This window comes from Salvelinus sp. IW2-2015, unplaced genomic scaffold, assembly GCF_002910315.2.
Source record: "Salvelinus sp. IW2-2015 unplaced genomic scaffold, ASM291031v2 Un_scaffold1675, whole genome shotgun sequence".
NCBI lineage: Eukaryota > Metazoa > Chordata > Actinopteri > Salmoniformes > Salmonidae > Salvelinus > Salvelinus sp. IW2-2015.
In genome coordinates, this window is record NW_019943077.1 from 130,826 (window position 1) to 149,560 (window position 18,735).

The window sequence follows — 18,735 nt, forward strand, 5'->3', positions numbered from 1 at the left end:
AACTGTAGGCTATGGGAAGTGTAAAATACGGCAGTATAAAAATGTGATCATCAATGATTTAAATTATCATACTTTTACAATAGGCTATTGGCTAGGGTCACAAATAGATATGACAAAATCAGTTCAACCAAGGACCAAACTCATTGTAGAGTGGTTTCCGGGACACGGTCCCTGCTAGTCATCCTGTGACCTGACTGACTATGTGTATTACCTTACCGTAAGCCTGTTCGCAGGGCAGAGACTGAGGCGAAAGACCCCTAAAATAGCAGTGGAAACGGTCCCATCTCCACCGCTGCCCCACACTGACATAGATTACACTCTATTTATACGCCGGGCGGCAAAAGATCAAGTTTCTGTTAGGCTTTTTTTTCTCTCACATCTTCTGTAACTACACAGAGAAAGGGAGGGAGCATGTTCTGTTTGTCACTTGAGGACAAAATATAATGGAATAAAATACATTTGATACTGGAATAAAATATCCTTTAGAAACATAATAGAAATGTAAAAGGGCAATCTAACACAAATCACAGGCATTAGTTACTACCCATAGTGAAGGTAGACTGTGGTGACAACCCAAATATGACACGCAGTGGAAAAGGGGCAGCTATCCTAGCGGTTAAGAGGGTTGGGCCAGTAACCGAAAGGTCAAATCCCTGAGCAGACTAGGCAAAAAAATATGCCGATGTGCCCTTGAGTAAGGCACTTAACCCTAATTGCTCCTGTAAGTCACTCTGGATAAGAGTGTCTGCTAAATTACTAAAATGTAAAGAGTGAGGGAGGGGAATAAATATGATTTTGACTAGATGGGATATCTTGACACATTTTGTCATCAATTTGACAAAAGCTGTATCCCTTCTAGCCTTTAACAATAAATAGAGCCAGGTGGCTTTCCTGAAAATATGACATGACCAATAAGAAATGCCTTGGACCCCAAACGACAGACAACAAATAGGGCCCAGAGTTTTTCAGGGCCAGGTCACGAAAAACTCCATGTCCCTAGAAATAACCACACCAGCAGGGAAGGCCTAGGGCTCAAACTTGAACCCTTATCAGTTAAGTGTAGTCATCGGTCTTTAATAGGTAAGCTGCATAGGAACCCGTAGAGCAGGGAGGTATAGTGTGTTCTTCCATCAGGCCTATTTCAATCCATCTAAATATAAGGGCCTCCGTAATACGAGTGTTAGTCTGTCTCGCTGTCTGTTACTCCTTCATAACCCCTCTGACCAGCCCTCTTTGACCAGTGGGGTGGCCACTGGCCTGGCCAGCCCTGTACATGCGGCATAGGAAAAGGAACACAGTGAGAGGGTTAAGGTGAGAGGAGATACAGTCTACTGCTAATGAAAACAATGGCTTGGAATTGTTGTAATAGTGTGATTTAAGCAGTTATCAGAAGTGATTGGAATGAATGTAACTGAATTGAGACTGGAGAACGGAACTGTATTGCATTTAACAGACTTTGCGCTTATCAGGAGTCAATTGCTCTACAACAATAGCCTAACACCTAAATGCACCATATATATATATATATATATATATATAGCAATACAGAGATTCAAAGCATCCTCTAGCCAATACAAACACCCACCTTCTGCAGGGATACTGAATTTTATTCAAGTACCTCAACACAGTTTTGTTCTGAAGTTACCATCAGTTAAATGAATAAATCAGTTGTTGAGAGAAAGGCTCAGAGTCCATAGCCCAGATGTTGTAAAGTTACCCTTTAGGGTTTTGTTTTTTCAAAGTGCATTCAATCAGGTGGGTTTTTACATAGGGACAAACAGAAACAAATGAAAGCATGTATGATAAAAACAAGCGAACGCAAAACTGAGACTGTCCAAAAAGAAGAAAGAATAAGACTAAAATATGCAGTGTGTGATCCATTCCCCATCCTCATCACCTGCATCTGTGGTTAATAGTAGCAACTCTGGGTTTGATATCAACAATGAGTGACTGCATAGATTCCATGGGCTGAAGATAGCTAGGCTTGAATAGATTACCTGATACTGGGATCAACAGTCCATAAACATTCACTCAGGAGGAGATGGAGAGAAATCTCTCCTTTCTCACAGTATCCAAGCTGTCCAGAGGGAGACTTCCAGAGATTGACCAAGCTGTAAAACACGTTGCACAGTCTAGACAGAGCTAAAGAAGAGATGTAGGCTAGAACACACTGTATTCTTATGAGAGTTCCCATGCTAGTCTGCACTCCACAGTTGTTAGGTGCTCCATTCGTAGTAAGCTAGTTCAGTAAGATAAGGCTAACCTGTAAGATCACACATTTAGAGAACCGATATAAGGTTAGAGTTTTGGCATAAAATGGTTTTCAAACACTCCTTAAAATGTCAAAGTAAAAGGCAGGGGATTAAATAATGCTCAATTGATGATATCAATACATCGATGCCAAGCAGCCAAGCACACCGTGTGTACTTTGTTTGTTCAAAGGATGCTTCTTGATAAACTTACAAGACAGATTTAACAAACAAGCTATCCTATTCACTCGTTAAGGCTCATGTCATGCAATATTTGATCATGTCCTATCAAGTAATACAGCTTCCATTCCCACCTAAAAACAAGCCAGCACCCAATACATACAGGCACCGCAATACTGTTCTTTCTGTGAGCAGTCTTCCATCTTATTGAGAAAAACAGAAGAAAAATGTCAAACAGAAAGCATAAACGCCTAAAATCAAGTCAAGGTTTTTTTCCCCCACCTGCAAACGAATAGCAACCTAGCACTTAGAACGTGTCCATGTGTTAATCATAGGTCATCTAAAGAGAGCATGTAGCCACAATTAAGATGCTCCCAGTTTGTTGTCAGTATAATGTTTAGTGGCCGGGAGGATTATTGCTGTGATTTGGTCTGAATCTGAGACAGAGCTCACAGTCTGGAGTTAGGAGAGGCACAGAGAGAAGAATAACCATAGGGAAGGGAGGTGGGCTTGGGTAAGGTGAGGGGAGTAAGGGGGACATGGGTGAAGTGGGGTGAAGATGATGGGGGTCAATGTTGAATGGTTTAAAAGGCGTCTGGGGCAATGATGGGGACAGGGTGGGGATATTTAGCAAAGAGGGTGGTTTCAGTGCAGCTCAATAAACACCTCCATCTCCTCAGAGATGAGGCCCTTGTAGGGCAGTCTGTGCTTCTCAATGGCGCGTGCCGCCAGGCACTGCAGAGTGACGTAGTTGAGGGGGAAGAGGGCTGGGTGCCCGTTGCTCTGTTCGTCCAGCAGGTTGTATGCGGTCTTCCTCTGGGAGTTGGTGGCGTCGAAGTGTGCCCCCGCCCTCACCAGCAACGCCATGATCTCCGGGAAACCGTTGCTGGCGGCGATGTGCAGGGGCGTGTTGTTGTCACAGTCCCGCGAGTCCACGTCCGCCCCGCACTCCAGCAGCAGCGAGGCCACGGTCTGGGAGGGGAACTGACCTACAGGGTAGCGGCCCACCGACGTGGTGTCCTTGTCCACGGCCATATGTAGGGGGGTGAAGCCTCTCCTCGCCCGCGGGTTCAGCTTCAGGAGGCGGTACACTGTCTGCTTCTTCTGGTGCTCTTGCTCTGCGGTGCACTCCAGCTTCTCCAGCAGGAACACCAGGTGGAGGATGATGGACAGGGCCTTGGTGAACTGGGGGGCTTCGGGAGGGCTGTCCCTCTGGGCCACCGCCCTCTCCACCTCCTTCACACTCTTCCCCAACACCCCCATCAGGTCGTGGAAGGTGACTCGCGTGGCCAGGGTGCCCTTGGCCCGGTCCTGCAGCACGAAGGAGAAGAGCTCGGCGAAGGACAGGAAGCTGCTGGCCGTCATGGGGCTGAGGGGGTCCAGGTTACTCTGCTGCATGTCCAGGGCATACTTCCACAGGCTGATGCAGCGCTCAAAGTTTCCTGAGTCGGCGTAGACGGCCCCTCTGTAGCGGATGTAGTAGGAGGTGTCGGGGTGCGAGGGCCCCAGGATTCTCTCTCGGACCAGCAGGGCCTGCATCCGCATCTCGTCGGGGTCTGTGATCAGAGCCTCCAGCTCCTCGGCTGTGCTCACCTCACGGGCACAGTCATAGGCAGGGACAGGGGGACCCGGAGGGGGCTTGGCCAGGAGTCCCACCTTGTCAGCTGGTTGTCTCAGCTCCATGGCTCTCCTCCAGTATCTCATGGCCCCCAGGAGGTCTCTCTTCTTATCCACAAAGGTGGCCCCCAGGAGTTCGAGAGCATCAACGCGTTCTTCTCGCGAGGAGTGGGGCTGGTGGGCGAGGTACTCCACAATGTTTGTGTGCCCCGTGACGCTGGCGGCCAGGAGAGGGGTCATGCCATATCCGTCCCTCTCTATGCGGGCATTGCATTTCAGCAGCATCTTCATGATGTCCAGGCTACCGGACTCGGCACAGTCATGGAGTGCAGTGTTGCCTTTCACACTCTTGCGGTTGACATCGGCCCCCCGCTCCAAGAGGAACTTGGCTATCTCTTTGTGGCCCTTGTAGCAGGAGATCATCAGGCAGGTGTGGCCGTGGCGGTTRGCTACCTCCATATCGGCTCGGTGTTCCACCAGGTAGCGGACAATCTCCAGGTGACCATCGAAGCAGGCAGCACGGAGGGGCGTTGAGTTGGTCAGCGTAGTGTTGTTGACAGAGGCACCGTGTTTAAGGAGTGTGCGGACGACAGGGAGGTGACCCGCCGCCGAAGCCGCCCATAGCGGGGGAGCCCCTTCAATCGTCTCGCCATCAAAGTTCACCGAGCCTCCTAGTTCCACGTTAGCTTTACAATGTTCAAGCAAATAGTCGGCAACCTCTAAGTGTCCGTATCGAGAGGCAATGAGGAGAGGGGTGCCTCCCTGCGTTTTCTCCTCGGCGAGAGCCTCCAACTCCTCGGGACTTTTGTTACTCAGCAACTTCTGGATAAGTTTCAGCTTACCATCTCTGGCCGCGTTGAAAACCGCCGTCGTGATTTCCATTTTAACGTCTTTCGGCTTTCTCACTGGCCATCAACCCCCTAGCTACGTTTGTAGAAAATTAGGAAAGGGACTGTCTTTTCAAAATAATAAAAGAAACCTTGTCCGTAGCTCGGTTTCTCCCTGGCATTTCTCTGCCATTTTAAGGCTGCTGTCAAGATGGCGTTTGTGTTCTTTGACAGATCTATGTTTACAATTTACGCTTAGCATCTTGGTTTATGTAGTCTTTGAGAAATGATTTCACGAAGGATGAAACGGCACTTTCCTACTGATTGGAAATATCATTCCCATGAGCCATTTCGCACAAGTGAACTCAGCGCTAGATGGTTTAAAACGGGAAGTGCAGTTTTTAGGCGAACGTGTTTCTCGTTCACTAGAATGAATAAGTAGCTTCTTTGTAAACGTATTTAAACTACAATCCCCAAGAACCCCGAAACACAAAGAGCAGGCTCACCCTAAAACTCGAAACGAGGGGCATCACTTTTTATTTTACAAAATAAATATTAATGGTTCTGTATTTCTGTCGTCTACCTTTTAGACGAAACATATCTCTCACATCTACACTGATACAAAAATACTTTTAATTCGAGAATATAGTCTGTCTTGTGCTGTCTGTCAGCTATGCCCGGTGAGAGTAGCTAATTAGGTGCTGTCCAAGGTGCTGAATTGATATTTGAAGTAGGCCTATGTGGGTGAAGACCCCTTCACAAATACTAGGCCCCTACAGATCATTCCCAAATCCCAAATAATATATATTTTTCAATAGGCATGACATGCAAATACTGTTTTTAAAATACCATCAATCTATGCAGCATTGTGGCATAGCTTGTGTCTTCATTGAATGATGTGTGAGTACTAGATCAATAGGCGGCACTATAGTCTATTGAAATCAAATAACGGTGGATATATGGCATATATACACTGAATTTACAAACATTAGGTGCGCTAGAACAGCCTCAATTCGTCAGGGAATGGACTTTACCAAGGTGTCGAAAGCGTTCCACAGGAATGCTGGCCTATGCTGACTCCAATGCTTTCCACAGTTGTGTCAAGTTGGCTTGAAACACATGAAAACTGTTCAGCGTGAAAAACCCAGCAGCGTTGCAGTTCTTGACACACTCAAACCGGTGTGTTTGGCACCTACTACCATACCCCGTTCAAAGGCACTTCAATCTTTTGTCTTGCCCATTCACCCTCTGAATAGTACACATACATTATCTGTGTCTCAAGGCTTAAACGTCTTTATTTACGCTGTCTCCTCCCCTTCATCTACACTGATTGAAGTGGATTTAAGAAGTTACATCAATAAGGGATCATAGCTTTCACCTGGATTCACCTGGTCAGTCTATGTCATGGAAAGAGCAGGTGTTCCTAATGTTTATCAAGCTCAGTGTATGTTGTTGGCTGTTACCATAGGCTACTTACACTGGTAGATAGCAAACAGCAGAGGGCAGCAAAAACACATATTTATTCACTGCTGGGGTTAAGAATCACTGGAGACAGGATTTTGAGATGTTACGGTACTATTAGAATATTTTATTGTAAAATTGAAAAAGTACAGAGAGAAAAAGCCCCAGTAAGCATTCTGTATCATTCATATCTGAAGAAAAAAAACAGGAAATAAAAATAATAAATACAAGGAAAAGTAATAAATATGACCTAATAAATAAGCAAATAAATTAAAGCGTATGAACATTATAATTGTCAAAGCAGCAAGTATAAGAGAGACATGAGCAGTATAAGAGAGCTGTGGTTTCAAAGACATCATCATGTCCCCTTCTTCTCTCCTCGGCATTACCCACAACTCTCCTAATCCCCATCTCTCAATCATCTATACATTTTGTATATTGTGCTAAGAAACTGCTGAAGTAAGACACAATCTTCAAATGCCAACCCCAGCCACCACCACTATCTCCACTATCACCCCTACCCCTCTCTATCAATCCCCCAACCATCGCCCCATTACCTGAAAAGATGTGTGCTGACTATTATGGAATTAAACAGATTTCCTCATTTACATCAAGCTATATTCTCCTTTCCCATGGCATTCAAAACACAGTACAGTATCATACAGTCTCATTCATGAAAATGGCATGACCCCCCCCCACTCCCTCCCATTATCCAAGTCACCTTATCGTCCAAATCCCCAAGCCTCCAGTTGAGCAGTAAGGATGGATGTAGGTGGATTTTGGCAGTAAACACACAAAAACTCATAATAAATCTTCAAATGAAAATAGAAGTCTTGTTTTTTTATATACACATCACCTTGTAGAGGTAGTGCAGTAGGAATGCTAAGTATACATGTAGTCATTTGATTGAAAGTAACATGGCTTCATTCAGGTAGTTAATAAACGCATATAGAAAAAGCACAGTAAACTATCTTTATATACCCCAACCCCCGAAAAGCATATAACCCCAGAACCTGAATAAAACATAGAAATATACACATAGATTTCCAACCAACAATAGCATTAATTTAGCCTCCAGGATACTGCTTTATATTTATAGGATGAGCAAAGGTCAAATGACCTGTCAAGTTACTGTAGTGCACTGATTGTCTCTTAGTGCAACTAGGACTACTGCTATTACCTCAGGATCTGGATCAAACATCAAGACGGACTTTCTTCCAGCAGTCGCAGGCCAAGCTCTGCTTACCATAGAAATATAATTCCTAGAAGGGTTTTTGACCCTCAGACCAAAGCAATTTGACTGCTCCCCCTCACTAATAATTACATTACTACGCTGCTAACAGTGTTGAGAGGCTGCTGGTCAGTAAACCTTTCACAGAGGCATGCATCATTAAAGCTGACAGGGTTGTCTTAACAGTCAATATAGGAATTTAACTTCTGTCCTATAGAGAAATTATATTGTCCAGTTCAACTGACAAGCGATTGAAGTGGAGTTGACCCTTGGCTCTAAACAAAACGTCCCGTTTCTTCCTTTGAATACATCTCTGTGAGGAAACCACATGCAGATACAAGAGAATAGAAGGCTGGCAGCTAATAAGAAGTAAGCTATATCTTGACAATGATTAAAACCCATGAAAATAAATCAATGTATAATACACATCTTGAATATAAATATTCATTGGTATACCCACATGTCCAGTTGGTTTATGATTCTGTGCACAGTGAATAAACTAATATCGATAGAACTAAAATAGCTACTTCATATTTATCTCTCAGCTGCCAACTGGCCTGGAATGTTACAAGATAATTACATTTACATATTAGAATTCATAGATAGATTAAACATTATTTGGCAACTTCACTTATGATATGATTGATAATATCTTCTGCTATTACAAGATGACAAACAAATTAATTCTATGTTGGTCCTTATGTCCAGCCTCACAGCATGGTTGACAGACAGTGCTCACCATATAGGATAGAAGTGGAGGGGACATTCCAACTCACAGCAATAGTCAGTGATATTTGGAGCAGTAGCCATGTTCAGTGTACCATTAGGAATGTTCCGTGAAACGTGCTATTCTGTGTATCTCAGGGGATATTGGGTCAGGAATTGTCTGTAAGTAAAATAGGCAGTAACATTCACTAGGAGTTAGTGAAAATATGGTTCACTCTTGAAGATGTGATGATGACCACAAATGAAAGAAAAAGAGAGAAAACCCCCCTCCCTCACCCACTGCATTCTAGAGTGTCTCTTGGAATTGTCACCACTGCATTCTAGAGTGTGTCTTGGAATTGTCAACACTGCATTCTAGAGTGTCTCTTGGGAATGTCACCACTGCATTCTAAAGTGTCTCTTGGGAATCGTCACCACTGCATTCTAGAGTGTCTCTTGGAATTGTCACCACTGCATTCTAGAGTGTCTCTTGGAATCGTCACCACTGCATTCTAGAGTGTCTCTTGGATTCGTCACCACTGCATTCTAGAGTGTCTCTTGGAATCGTCACCACTGCATTCTAGAGTGTCTCTTGGAATCGTCACCGGTGCATTCTAGAGTGTTTTTTTATGTTCCTCTGTCGGTTTCTAGTGTTCCCTGAGGGAGGTACTGTGACAATGTTCTCAACCTGTCCTACACAGCACAATGAATGACTAGTGCTCACAATTGGACCTTGTATAGCCCTTTAAAAGACAATTTTATGTTTTCTCCCAATAAAGTAGTGTCTGCGCTCTCTGTCTCTCCAAACTAAATAAAACATTCACCCAAATGCAAGCGAGAGGGGACTGCAGACACCTGCTAAAATGTAATGGTTGTCGGACGGTGTCAGACTCAATTGGATCGAACGGCTTTCTACTCTAACTCTGCATCTCTCTGTGCTGCTGTTGATGACACCTCCCCTGACAGTTTACTGTCCGGATTTAACCAGACCTGCTTTTCCCGAGTTTGTGTAGTCCAGGGATGTCAAACATATGGCCTGCGGGCGGATCCGGCCCATGAGGGGGTCCAATCTGGCGTGTGAGTGGTTTGAGTCAAAAATAATATATATATTTTTTTTTGTGTAGGAAAACAAACTCAATATACTTTGTCCAGCTAGCTAATAATCACCCAAATGAATGCTAGATAGTCAGCGAGCAACGCAAATTAAAAAAACGATGGATAGAGGACAATTTATTGCAAATTTAGACGGCGAGGAAATACAAGCAATTTTCACTGCGGCCCTCCGGATCTCGTTGAAGACTGAATGTGGCCCCATCGCAAAATGAGTTTGACACCCCTGTTATACAATGATAAAATAGCTTGTGCAATAAACAACTTCTAACTTGTGCCATACTAGTGTTTTCTGTGCTACTGTAAGGGGGAGGAGTTTTTCATGAGAATGTGACCTAACCAGGAAGAACCCGATGCATGACGTCTACTGGCTAAACAAAGTGAACACACAGATCTTGGATCAGCTGTCCCTCCCCAAATCCTAACTTAAACCATTAAGCACCTAAACCAGAAAACTGACCTAAGATCAGTTACTATGAACAGTTTCTATGGATTACATATACTTTATGTATTAGATAAACTCCAATAACATTACACGATACATGTACAGTATAGTATTAGTCATTCTACTCCATGTGGCACAACTGACACCGTTTTTTAAATCACTGACCCGAGACCTGCAGTTAGCTTCTGAAGCGAAATGTGATCCAATGGCCTTTGCTCTATAGGCAGAATAGTGCATGCAATGATGTCAGAGGGGAAAAACACCTTACTTCATTGTTTGAAGTAACGTGTTTGTTGTTGTAATATTGCAAACGGACGAGGGCAATTTCACCACAACGGATTCCAGCTTTAAGGTTAAAATTCAGGTAAAGTGAGCTGATCCTAGATCTGTACCTAKGGGCATCTTTGAATAGAACAGTGGTTGCTGCGCAGAGGGAGACAGAACTCAAATAGTTCAAGGGTCAAACTGAGTGCCCAAAGATGAAGTGTATCAGTAAACAGATGATAAGAGGTGGTTTTCAACAAAACAACTGCTCCATTATGTATTCCAGCCCACAGAAAGAGCTTGCGGCAACATTCTCCCTCACTAACCTCTCCAACTGACTGCTACATGATCCAATTTCACATTTACATACTGCTTAGTAGTCAGCTGTACACTGATGGTGAATTATCCAATGCTGACCTAAAGAACCTTTCTGTCACTGTTATGTATTAAACTACAGTAGAATACTGCATTTCAATTATTTTTGAATGTTAGTTTGCACTAAACTAAGCAGTATACTGTTATTGTATTATGATTGTTAGTATTTTGTACATGACTATTAAAGAGAAAGAGAAAAACATTTGGTCCTCCGATCCCAAGGGGGTGCAGTTCGCTTGGTTGCTATGGAAACTTGAGAAAGTTGCAAGCTTGGGACTCACAGAGAAAGGATAAAGAGGAGAGAGAGAAAGAGAGAAAGAAAGAAAWTGAAATAATCTCTTCCCAGATATACTGGGCATCCTCAGATCAAGTTTGAACCCTTATTCGTTCATTACATGGTAGGAAAAACCTGAAGTCTCTTGTTCACTATGCTCTTTGAGTCTATCAGAAATCCATATCCTTTTTAGCATTGCTTGTTAGTCTGCTTGTGGTGTTCTTCTTCACTACCAAGTCTCCAAAGATGCTGAATTGTTCAAAGTTGTTTCTGTTTGTATCAACAACAAAAAAATAATGTTTTTTTGAAAGTCTTGTTCTATCCCGTTGCTCTCTGTCTGTAATAGCAAACTTTCACTGCTGCAGAGCTGCGAGTCCTGTCCTCTCCCAGCCAGATATGTTTGAAGATGAAAGCATATCTCTTCCCAACTCCCATATGAAGTCTATTTTCCATTGTTTTAAAAACAGAATAACTTTTGAGTTTGTTCCTTCATGAAATGTCTTATTCCATCAAAGACGTCCTCCATTCTTCTGTTTAAACCTATGGGGGGTGAGAGAGGGGTGGGAAGGGGGAGAGAGTGAGAGGAAGAGAAAGGAAGAGGGGGGAAGCGGAAGGAAGGGAGAGAGTGAGAGAAATACCGATAATGAGAGAGAGAGAGAGAGGGGGATTGGGAGAGAGGGAAAGAGAAGCGCTAGAATCTGACTCGGGACACTAGTGTGAAGTGTAACTTTGTTATACAGTTTTTGATCAACATAGACAGCTAAAATCAGGGTGAAACAGCATTGATAAAAACACTAATAACTTCATTATATTATCTATAATAGTAGACACAGGTTTTACCTATGCTGGGGGGTGTCAGTAGGGACGGTTGGCGTCTTTGGGACGTTTCAGCTGCACCTTTAGTCTCTTCATGCCGATCTGGAAACCATTCATGGCCTGGATGGCAGCCTGGGCACTGCCCGGGTTATCAAAGCTCACAAAGCCTGCATACATACAGACACAGAAAGAATCTCTGAATGGTTGGTGGTAGCGTCAATCACCTAGGCGCTGGTTGTGTTTGGTTAGAAACATTTGTCACTCACCAAAACATTTGCTCTGATTGGTGGCTCTGTCCATGAATACCTTGGAGGAGATGACATTTCCGAAAGGCAGGAACATCTGCATCAGCTCGTTATCCCCAAACTCCTGGGGCAGGTGGTAGATGAACAGATTACAGCCCTCTGGTCCTGGAACACACACGTGCATGGACACACACACACACACACACACACACACACACACACACACACACACACACACACACACACACACACACTGTTAGAGGCACTGACCCTAGTATCATGATGGTACAGTATATTTTTAACACACAAAATCATGATGATCACCACTAAGGTTGCTGCACATTGTAATTATGGAACTGGCAATGATCCTGTATATATATATTTTTTTGTTGGTACTTCTCGTCTTCTTACTTCATATTAGTACCTTATATTAGTACTTTGTATTAGTACATTATATTAGTACCTTATATTAGTACTTTATATCAGTACATTATATTAGTACATTATATTAGTACTTTGTATTAGTACTTTATATCAGTACATTATATTAGTACTTTATATTAGTACTTTATATCAGTACATTATATTAGTACATTATATTAGTACTTTGTATTAGTACTTTGTATCAGTACATTATATTAGTACATTATATTAGTACTTTGTATTAGTACATTATATTAGTACTTTGTATTAGTACTTTAAATGATTTCCTCTCACATTGATAGAGAATACTGCATTGTCGGGAAAGAGCTTGTAAGTAAGCATTTCACTGTACTCTTTTATACCTGCTATATCTTGTGCATGTGACAAATAAACTTTGAAACTTGATACTCATGATGTTGTTGATAATGATGATGATGAATAATTAGTAAATATAGTTACTCACCCTCACCTTCCCTCTGTTGTTGGCCAATGACCTGAGGGTGCTGTGCCAGAGACTGACCTACAGGTGTCAGTGTAGCCGCTGGGTAGATGGCTACAGAGAGGAAAGGGAGGAAGGAGAAGAAAGAAAAGAGGGAGAGAGAGAGAGGAGGAGAGAAAGAGAGAGAGAAGAGAAAGAGAGAGAGAGGAGAGACAGCGAGAGAGGGAGAGAGAGAGGAGAGCAGGGAGACAGAGAGAGAGGGAGAGAGAGAGAGGAAAGAGAGAGAAAGAGATAGAGGAAAGACAGAGAGAGAAAGAGATAGAGAAAGAAAGGACAAAGAGGAGAGAGAGAGAAAGAGAGGAGAGAAAGAGCGGAGAGACAAAGAAAGTGCGAGACAGAGAGAGAGACAGAAAAGAGAGAGAGAGGACAAAGAGGAGAGAGAGAAAGGGAGAGAGAGAGGAGAGAGAGATAGATAGGCAGTAAGGGGGATGAAGTGAAAAAGAAAAGAGAGAGTGGGTATTGAGTTAGTCCTTTATGAGTCACATTCAACAGACTCTGGTGAAGACCTGGATGTATCAAGGTCAGGATTCGAGAACAGAGATGTGTAGTGGACTGCACCTGTGTATTGCTGCACCCCAGTAAAGGTTTGTTGCAGTGTGTCTGCAGCAGTGGGGCTCTGGGTGGAGTAGGGGGGCAGGCCGTTGGTGTAGAGGGTCTCCAGAGGGTGCACGTTAGCCTGGGGGGCGAGGCCCGTATACCCGTTCATCATGGGGGTCACCAGACTGGGCAGGGAGGAGGGCATGGTGGACGGAGGGGAGCTCAGACCTGCAAGGGGGGAATACAAACTCACTACACCGGAGACAGAAATGATCACTATACCGGAGAGAGATATGATCACTACACCAGAGACAGAAATGATCACTACACCAGAGGACAGAAATTATCATTACACCAGAACAGACAATGATCCCACTACACCGGAGACAGAAATGAATCACTACACCAGAGACAGAAATGATCACTTACACAGAGACAGAAATGATCACTACACCAGAGACCATAAAGGATCACTACCACCAGAGAGAGAAATTGAATCACTTACACCAGAGACAGAAATGATCACTACACCAGAGACAGAAATGATCACTACACCAGAGAACAGAAATTATCACTACACCCAGAGACAGAAAATGATCCTACACCAGAGACAGGAATTGATCACTACACAGAGACAGAAATGATCATACACCAGGACAGAAATTATCACTACACCAGAGAAACAGAATGATTCACTACACCAGAGACAGAAATGATCACTACACCAGAGACAGATATGATCACCTACACCAGAGACAGAAATGATCACTACACCAGAGACAGAAATGATCACTAACCAAGAGACAAAATGATCACTACACCGGAGAGAGATATGATTCACTACACCTGGGGGGGGGGGGGGGGGGGGGGGGGGGGGGGGGGGGGGGGGGGGGGGGGGGGGGGGGGGGGGGGGGGGGGGGGGGGGGGGGGGGGGGGGGGGGGGGTGGGGGGGGGGGGGGGGGGGGGGGGGGGGGGGGGGGAGGGGGGGGGGGGGGGGGGGGGGGGGGGGGGGGGGGGGGGGGGGGGGGGGGGGGGGGGGGGGGGGGGGGGGGGGGGGGGGGGGGGGGGGGGGGGGGGGGGGGGGGGGGGGGGGGGGGGGGGGGGGGGGGGGGGGGGGGGGGGGGGGGGGGGGGGGGGGGGGGGGGGGGGGGTAGACAGAAATGATCACTACACCAGAGGACAGATTGATCACTACACCAGGAGACAGAAATGATCACTACACCAGCAGACAGAAAATGATCACTACCACCAGAGACAGAAAATGATCACTACACCAGAGACAGAAATTTGATCACTACACCCAGAGACAGAAAATGATCACTACACCAGAGACAGAAATATCACTACACCAGAGACAGAAATTATCACTACACCAGAGACAGAAATGATCACTGACACCAGAGACAGAAATGATCACTACACCAGAGACAGATATGATCACTACACCAGAGACAGAAATGATCACTACACCAGAGACAGAAATGATCACTACACCGGAGAGAGATATGATCACTACACCTGAGACAGAAATGATCACTACACCAGAGACAGAAATGATCACTACACCGGAGACAGAAATGATCACTACACCTGAGACAGAAATGATCACTACACCTGAGACAGAAATGATCACTACACCTGAGACAGAAATGATCACTACACCAGACACAAATTGGAGTCAATGTGTATGAGAGAAAATGGGAGAGAGGAGGGAGAGAGAATAGAGAGATAGAGAGACAGAGAGACCGGGGGCGAGTGTGCGTGTGTTAGTCTCATGTACACTGAGTATACAACACATTAAGAACACCTGCTCTTTCCATGACATAGACTGACCAGGTATATCAAGGTGAAAGCTATTATCCCTTTTTGATGTCACTTGTTAAACTCACTTCAATCAGTGTAGATGAAGGGGAGAAGACAGGTTAAAGAAGGATTTTTAAGCCTTGAGAAAATTGAGACATGGATTGTGAAAGGGCAAGACAAAAGATTGAAGTGCCTTTGAACGGGGTATGGAAGTACAGTACCAGTCAAAAGTTTGGACACACCTACTCATTCAAGGGTTTTTCTGATTTTTACTATTTTCTACATTGTAGAATAATAGCGAAGACATGAAAACTATGAAATAACACATATAGAATCATGTAGTAACCAAAAAAGTGTTAAACAAATCTAAATATATTTTATGAGATTCTTCAAAGTAGCCACCCTTTGCCTTAATGACAGCTTTACACAGACTTGGCATTCTCTCAACCAGCTTCCCGAGGTAGTAACCTGGAATGCATTTCAATTAACCGGTGTGCCTTGTTAAAAGTTTATTTGTGGAATTTATTTCCTTCTTAATGTGTTTGAGCCAATCAGTTGTGTTGTGACAATGTAGGTGTGGTATACAGAAGACAGTCCTACTTGGTAAAAGACCAAGTCCATATTATGGCAAGAACAGCTTAAATAAGCAAAGAGTCCATCATTACTTTAAGACGTGAAGGTCAGTCAATACGGAAATTTTCAAGAACTTTTAACGTTTCTTGAAGTGCAGTCGCAAATACCATCAAGCGCTATGACGAAACTGACTCTCATGAGGACCGCCACAGGAAAGGAATGTATGCAGTCAGTATTCAATGGGACTGAACAGTATGCAACAGATAAACTGTGACTAGATCGGACCAACACACCTGTAACGTTTTGTACAAAGCGGTTGGAAGAGAACTGTATTGTTTGTGAAACTATGGTTGCGTTCTGACCCAAAGTTACCTCTGACCCAAAGTTACCTCTGACCCAAACTTACCTCTGACCCAAACTTACCTCTGACCCAAACTTACCTCTGACCCAAACTTACCTCTGCTGCAGAGGATAAGTTCATTAGAGTTACCAGCCTCAGATTGCAGCCCAAATAAATGCTTCACAGAGTTCAAATAACAGACACATCTCAAAATCAACGGATCAGAGGAGACTGTGTGAATCAGGCCTTCATGGTTGAATTGCTGTAAAGAAAGCACTACTAAAGGACACCAATAAGAAGAAGAGACTTGCTTGGGACAAGGAACATGAGCAATGGACATTAGACTGGTGGAAATCTGTCCTTTGGTCTGATGAGTCCAAATATGAGCGAACTTGACGCAACTGTGGGAAGCATTGGAGTCAACATGGGCCAGCATCCCTGTGGAATGACAACGGCACCTTGTAGAATCCATGTCCCGACGAATTGAGGCTGTTCTGAGGGCAAAACGGTATGCGACTCAATATTAGGAAGGTGTTCCTAATGTTTTTTACACTCAGTGTATTTATGTGCGTGCGTGCGTGCGTGCGTGCGTGCGTGCGTGTGTGTGTACAAGTGTGTGTGGGGGTAACAGCAGGCTTCTCAAAGCTCACAAGGTGATGAAATCACTCTGCAATGTCAGCATATCAATGCAATGACATGCAACTCACTGAGGCAGCAGCAGAGGCATTTTACTGTTCTCCCTGCTCACTGTCTTGTCTACAACTGCGGCAAATAAAGATTTTGTCCCACAGTGAAATGGGCTGGATGTTTGTCTGCACTAAACTGATACATCCTCGGGAGGGACATAGGGCCTTCTCCAATTTGCATGATTCTGTGTGTACTGGGTAGCCATCCCAAATACTGTATTTGTGATCGGATAGCCTTTAGCGGTGTGTGTGTGTGTGTGTGTGTGTATGTGTGCGTGTGTGTGTGTGTGTGCATTCATGCGTGTAAGAGAGAGGAAAAGACAGAGACAGTGACTGAGAGAAAGACAGAGAGACAGACAGACAGAGACAGAGAGAAAGACAGAGAGAAAGACATACAGAGACAGAGAGAAAGACAGAGAAAAAGACAGAGAGAAAGAGAGAGAGAGAAAGCAATACAGTACATTAGAGGGAGATAGCGACAGAGACATCGAATGATAGAAAGCGATACAGAGAGATAGAATGATAGAAATAATAAAGAGAGAGAGAATGATAGAAAGCGATACAGAGAGATAGAATGATAGAAATAATAAAGAGAGAGAGATTGATAGAAAGCAATACAGAGAGAGAGAATGATAGAAAGCGATACAGAGAGATAGAATGATAGAAAGCAATACAGAGAGATAGAATGATAGAAATAATAAAGAGAGAGATTGATAGAAAGCAATACAGAGAGAGAGAATGATAGAAAGCGATACAGAGAGAGAGAATGATAGAAATAATAAAGAGAGAGAGAATGATAGAAAGCAATACAGAGAGAGAATGATAGAAAGCAATACAGAGAAAGAGAATGATAGAAAGTGACAGGGAGATAGAATGATAGAAAGTGATACAGAGAGATAGAATGATAGAAAAATAAAGAGAGAGAGAATGATAGAAGGCAATACAGAGAGAGAGAATGATAGAAATAATAAAGAGAGAGAGAATGATAGAAAGCAATACAGAAAGAGAGAATGATAGAAAGCAATACAGAGATAGAGAATGATAGAAAGTGATACAGGGAGAGAGAATGATAGATACAGAGAGAGAGAATGACACAAAGCGATACAGAGAGAATGATAGAAAGCGATACAGAGATACAGAATGATAGAAAGTGATCGAGAGATAGAGAATTATAGAAAGCAATTCAGAAAAAGAGAATGATACACAGCGCTAAAGAGAATGACACAAAGCGATACAGAGAAAGTAAATGATAGAAAGCAATACAGAGAGATAGAATGATAGAAAGCGATACAGAGATAGAGAATGATGCAAAGCGATACAGAGAGAGTAAATGATAGAAAGCGATACAGAGATAGAGAATGATAGAACGCAAAACAGAGATAGAATGATAGAGAGTGATACAGAGAGAGAATGAGAGAAAGCGATACAAAGATAGAGAATGATAGAGAGCGATACAGAGAGAGAGAATGATAGAGAGCGATACAGAGAGAGAATGATAGAGAGTGATACAGAGAGAGAATGATAGAAAGCGATACAAAGATAGAGAATGAGAGAAAGCGATACAAAGATAGAGAATGAGAGAAAGCGATACAAAGATAGAGAATGAGAGAAAGCGATACAGAGAGATAGAATGAAAGAAAGCGATACAGAGAGAATGATACAAAAAGATACAGAGAGTTAGAATGATAGAAAGCGATACATAGATAGAGGATGATAAAAGAAAGTACTACAGAGATAGAGGAGGATAGAATAGAGTGATACAGAGATAGAGGGTGATAGAATTAAGTGATACAGAGATAGATGATGATAGAATAAAGTGATACAGAGATAGAGGATGATAGAATAAGTGATACAGAGATAGAGGATGATAGAATAAGTGATACAGAGATAGAGGATGATAGAATAAGTGATACAGAGATTGAGGATGATAGAATAAGTGATACAGAGATAGAGGATAATAGATTAAAGTGATACAGAGACAGAGGGTGATAGAAGAAAGTGATACAGAGACAGAGGATGATATAATAAAGTGATACAGAGATAGAGGATGATAGAATAAGTGATACAGAGATAGA

General features: G+C 43.5%; 1 protein-coding gene and 1 pseudogene across 1 annotated transcript; both read right to left on the bottom strand.

The window, feature by feature from the left end:
* Positions 1 to 1,058: 1,058 nt before the first annotated feature.
* On the bottom strand, positions 1,059 to 5,110 carry LOC112071653 (protein fem-1 homolog A). The gene has a single exon (XM_024139083.1). It carries the CDS (start codon positions 4,926 to 4,928, stop codon positions 3,075 to 3,077), a length of 1,854 nt encoding a protein of 617 aa, XP_023994851.1. The 5' UTR covers positions 4,929 to 5,110; the 3' UTR covers positions 1,059 to 3,074.
* Positions 5,111 to 7,141: 2,031 nt separating this feature from the next.
* LOC112071654 (CUGBP Elav-like family member 5) overlaps positions 7,142 to 18,735 on the bottom strand; it is a 32,043-nt pseudogene continuing 20,449 nt past the window's right edge.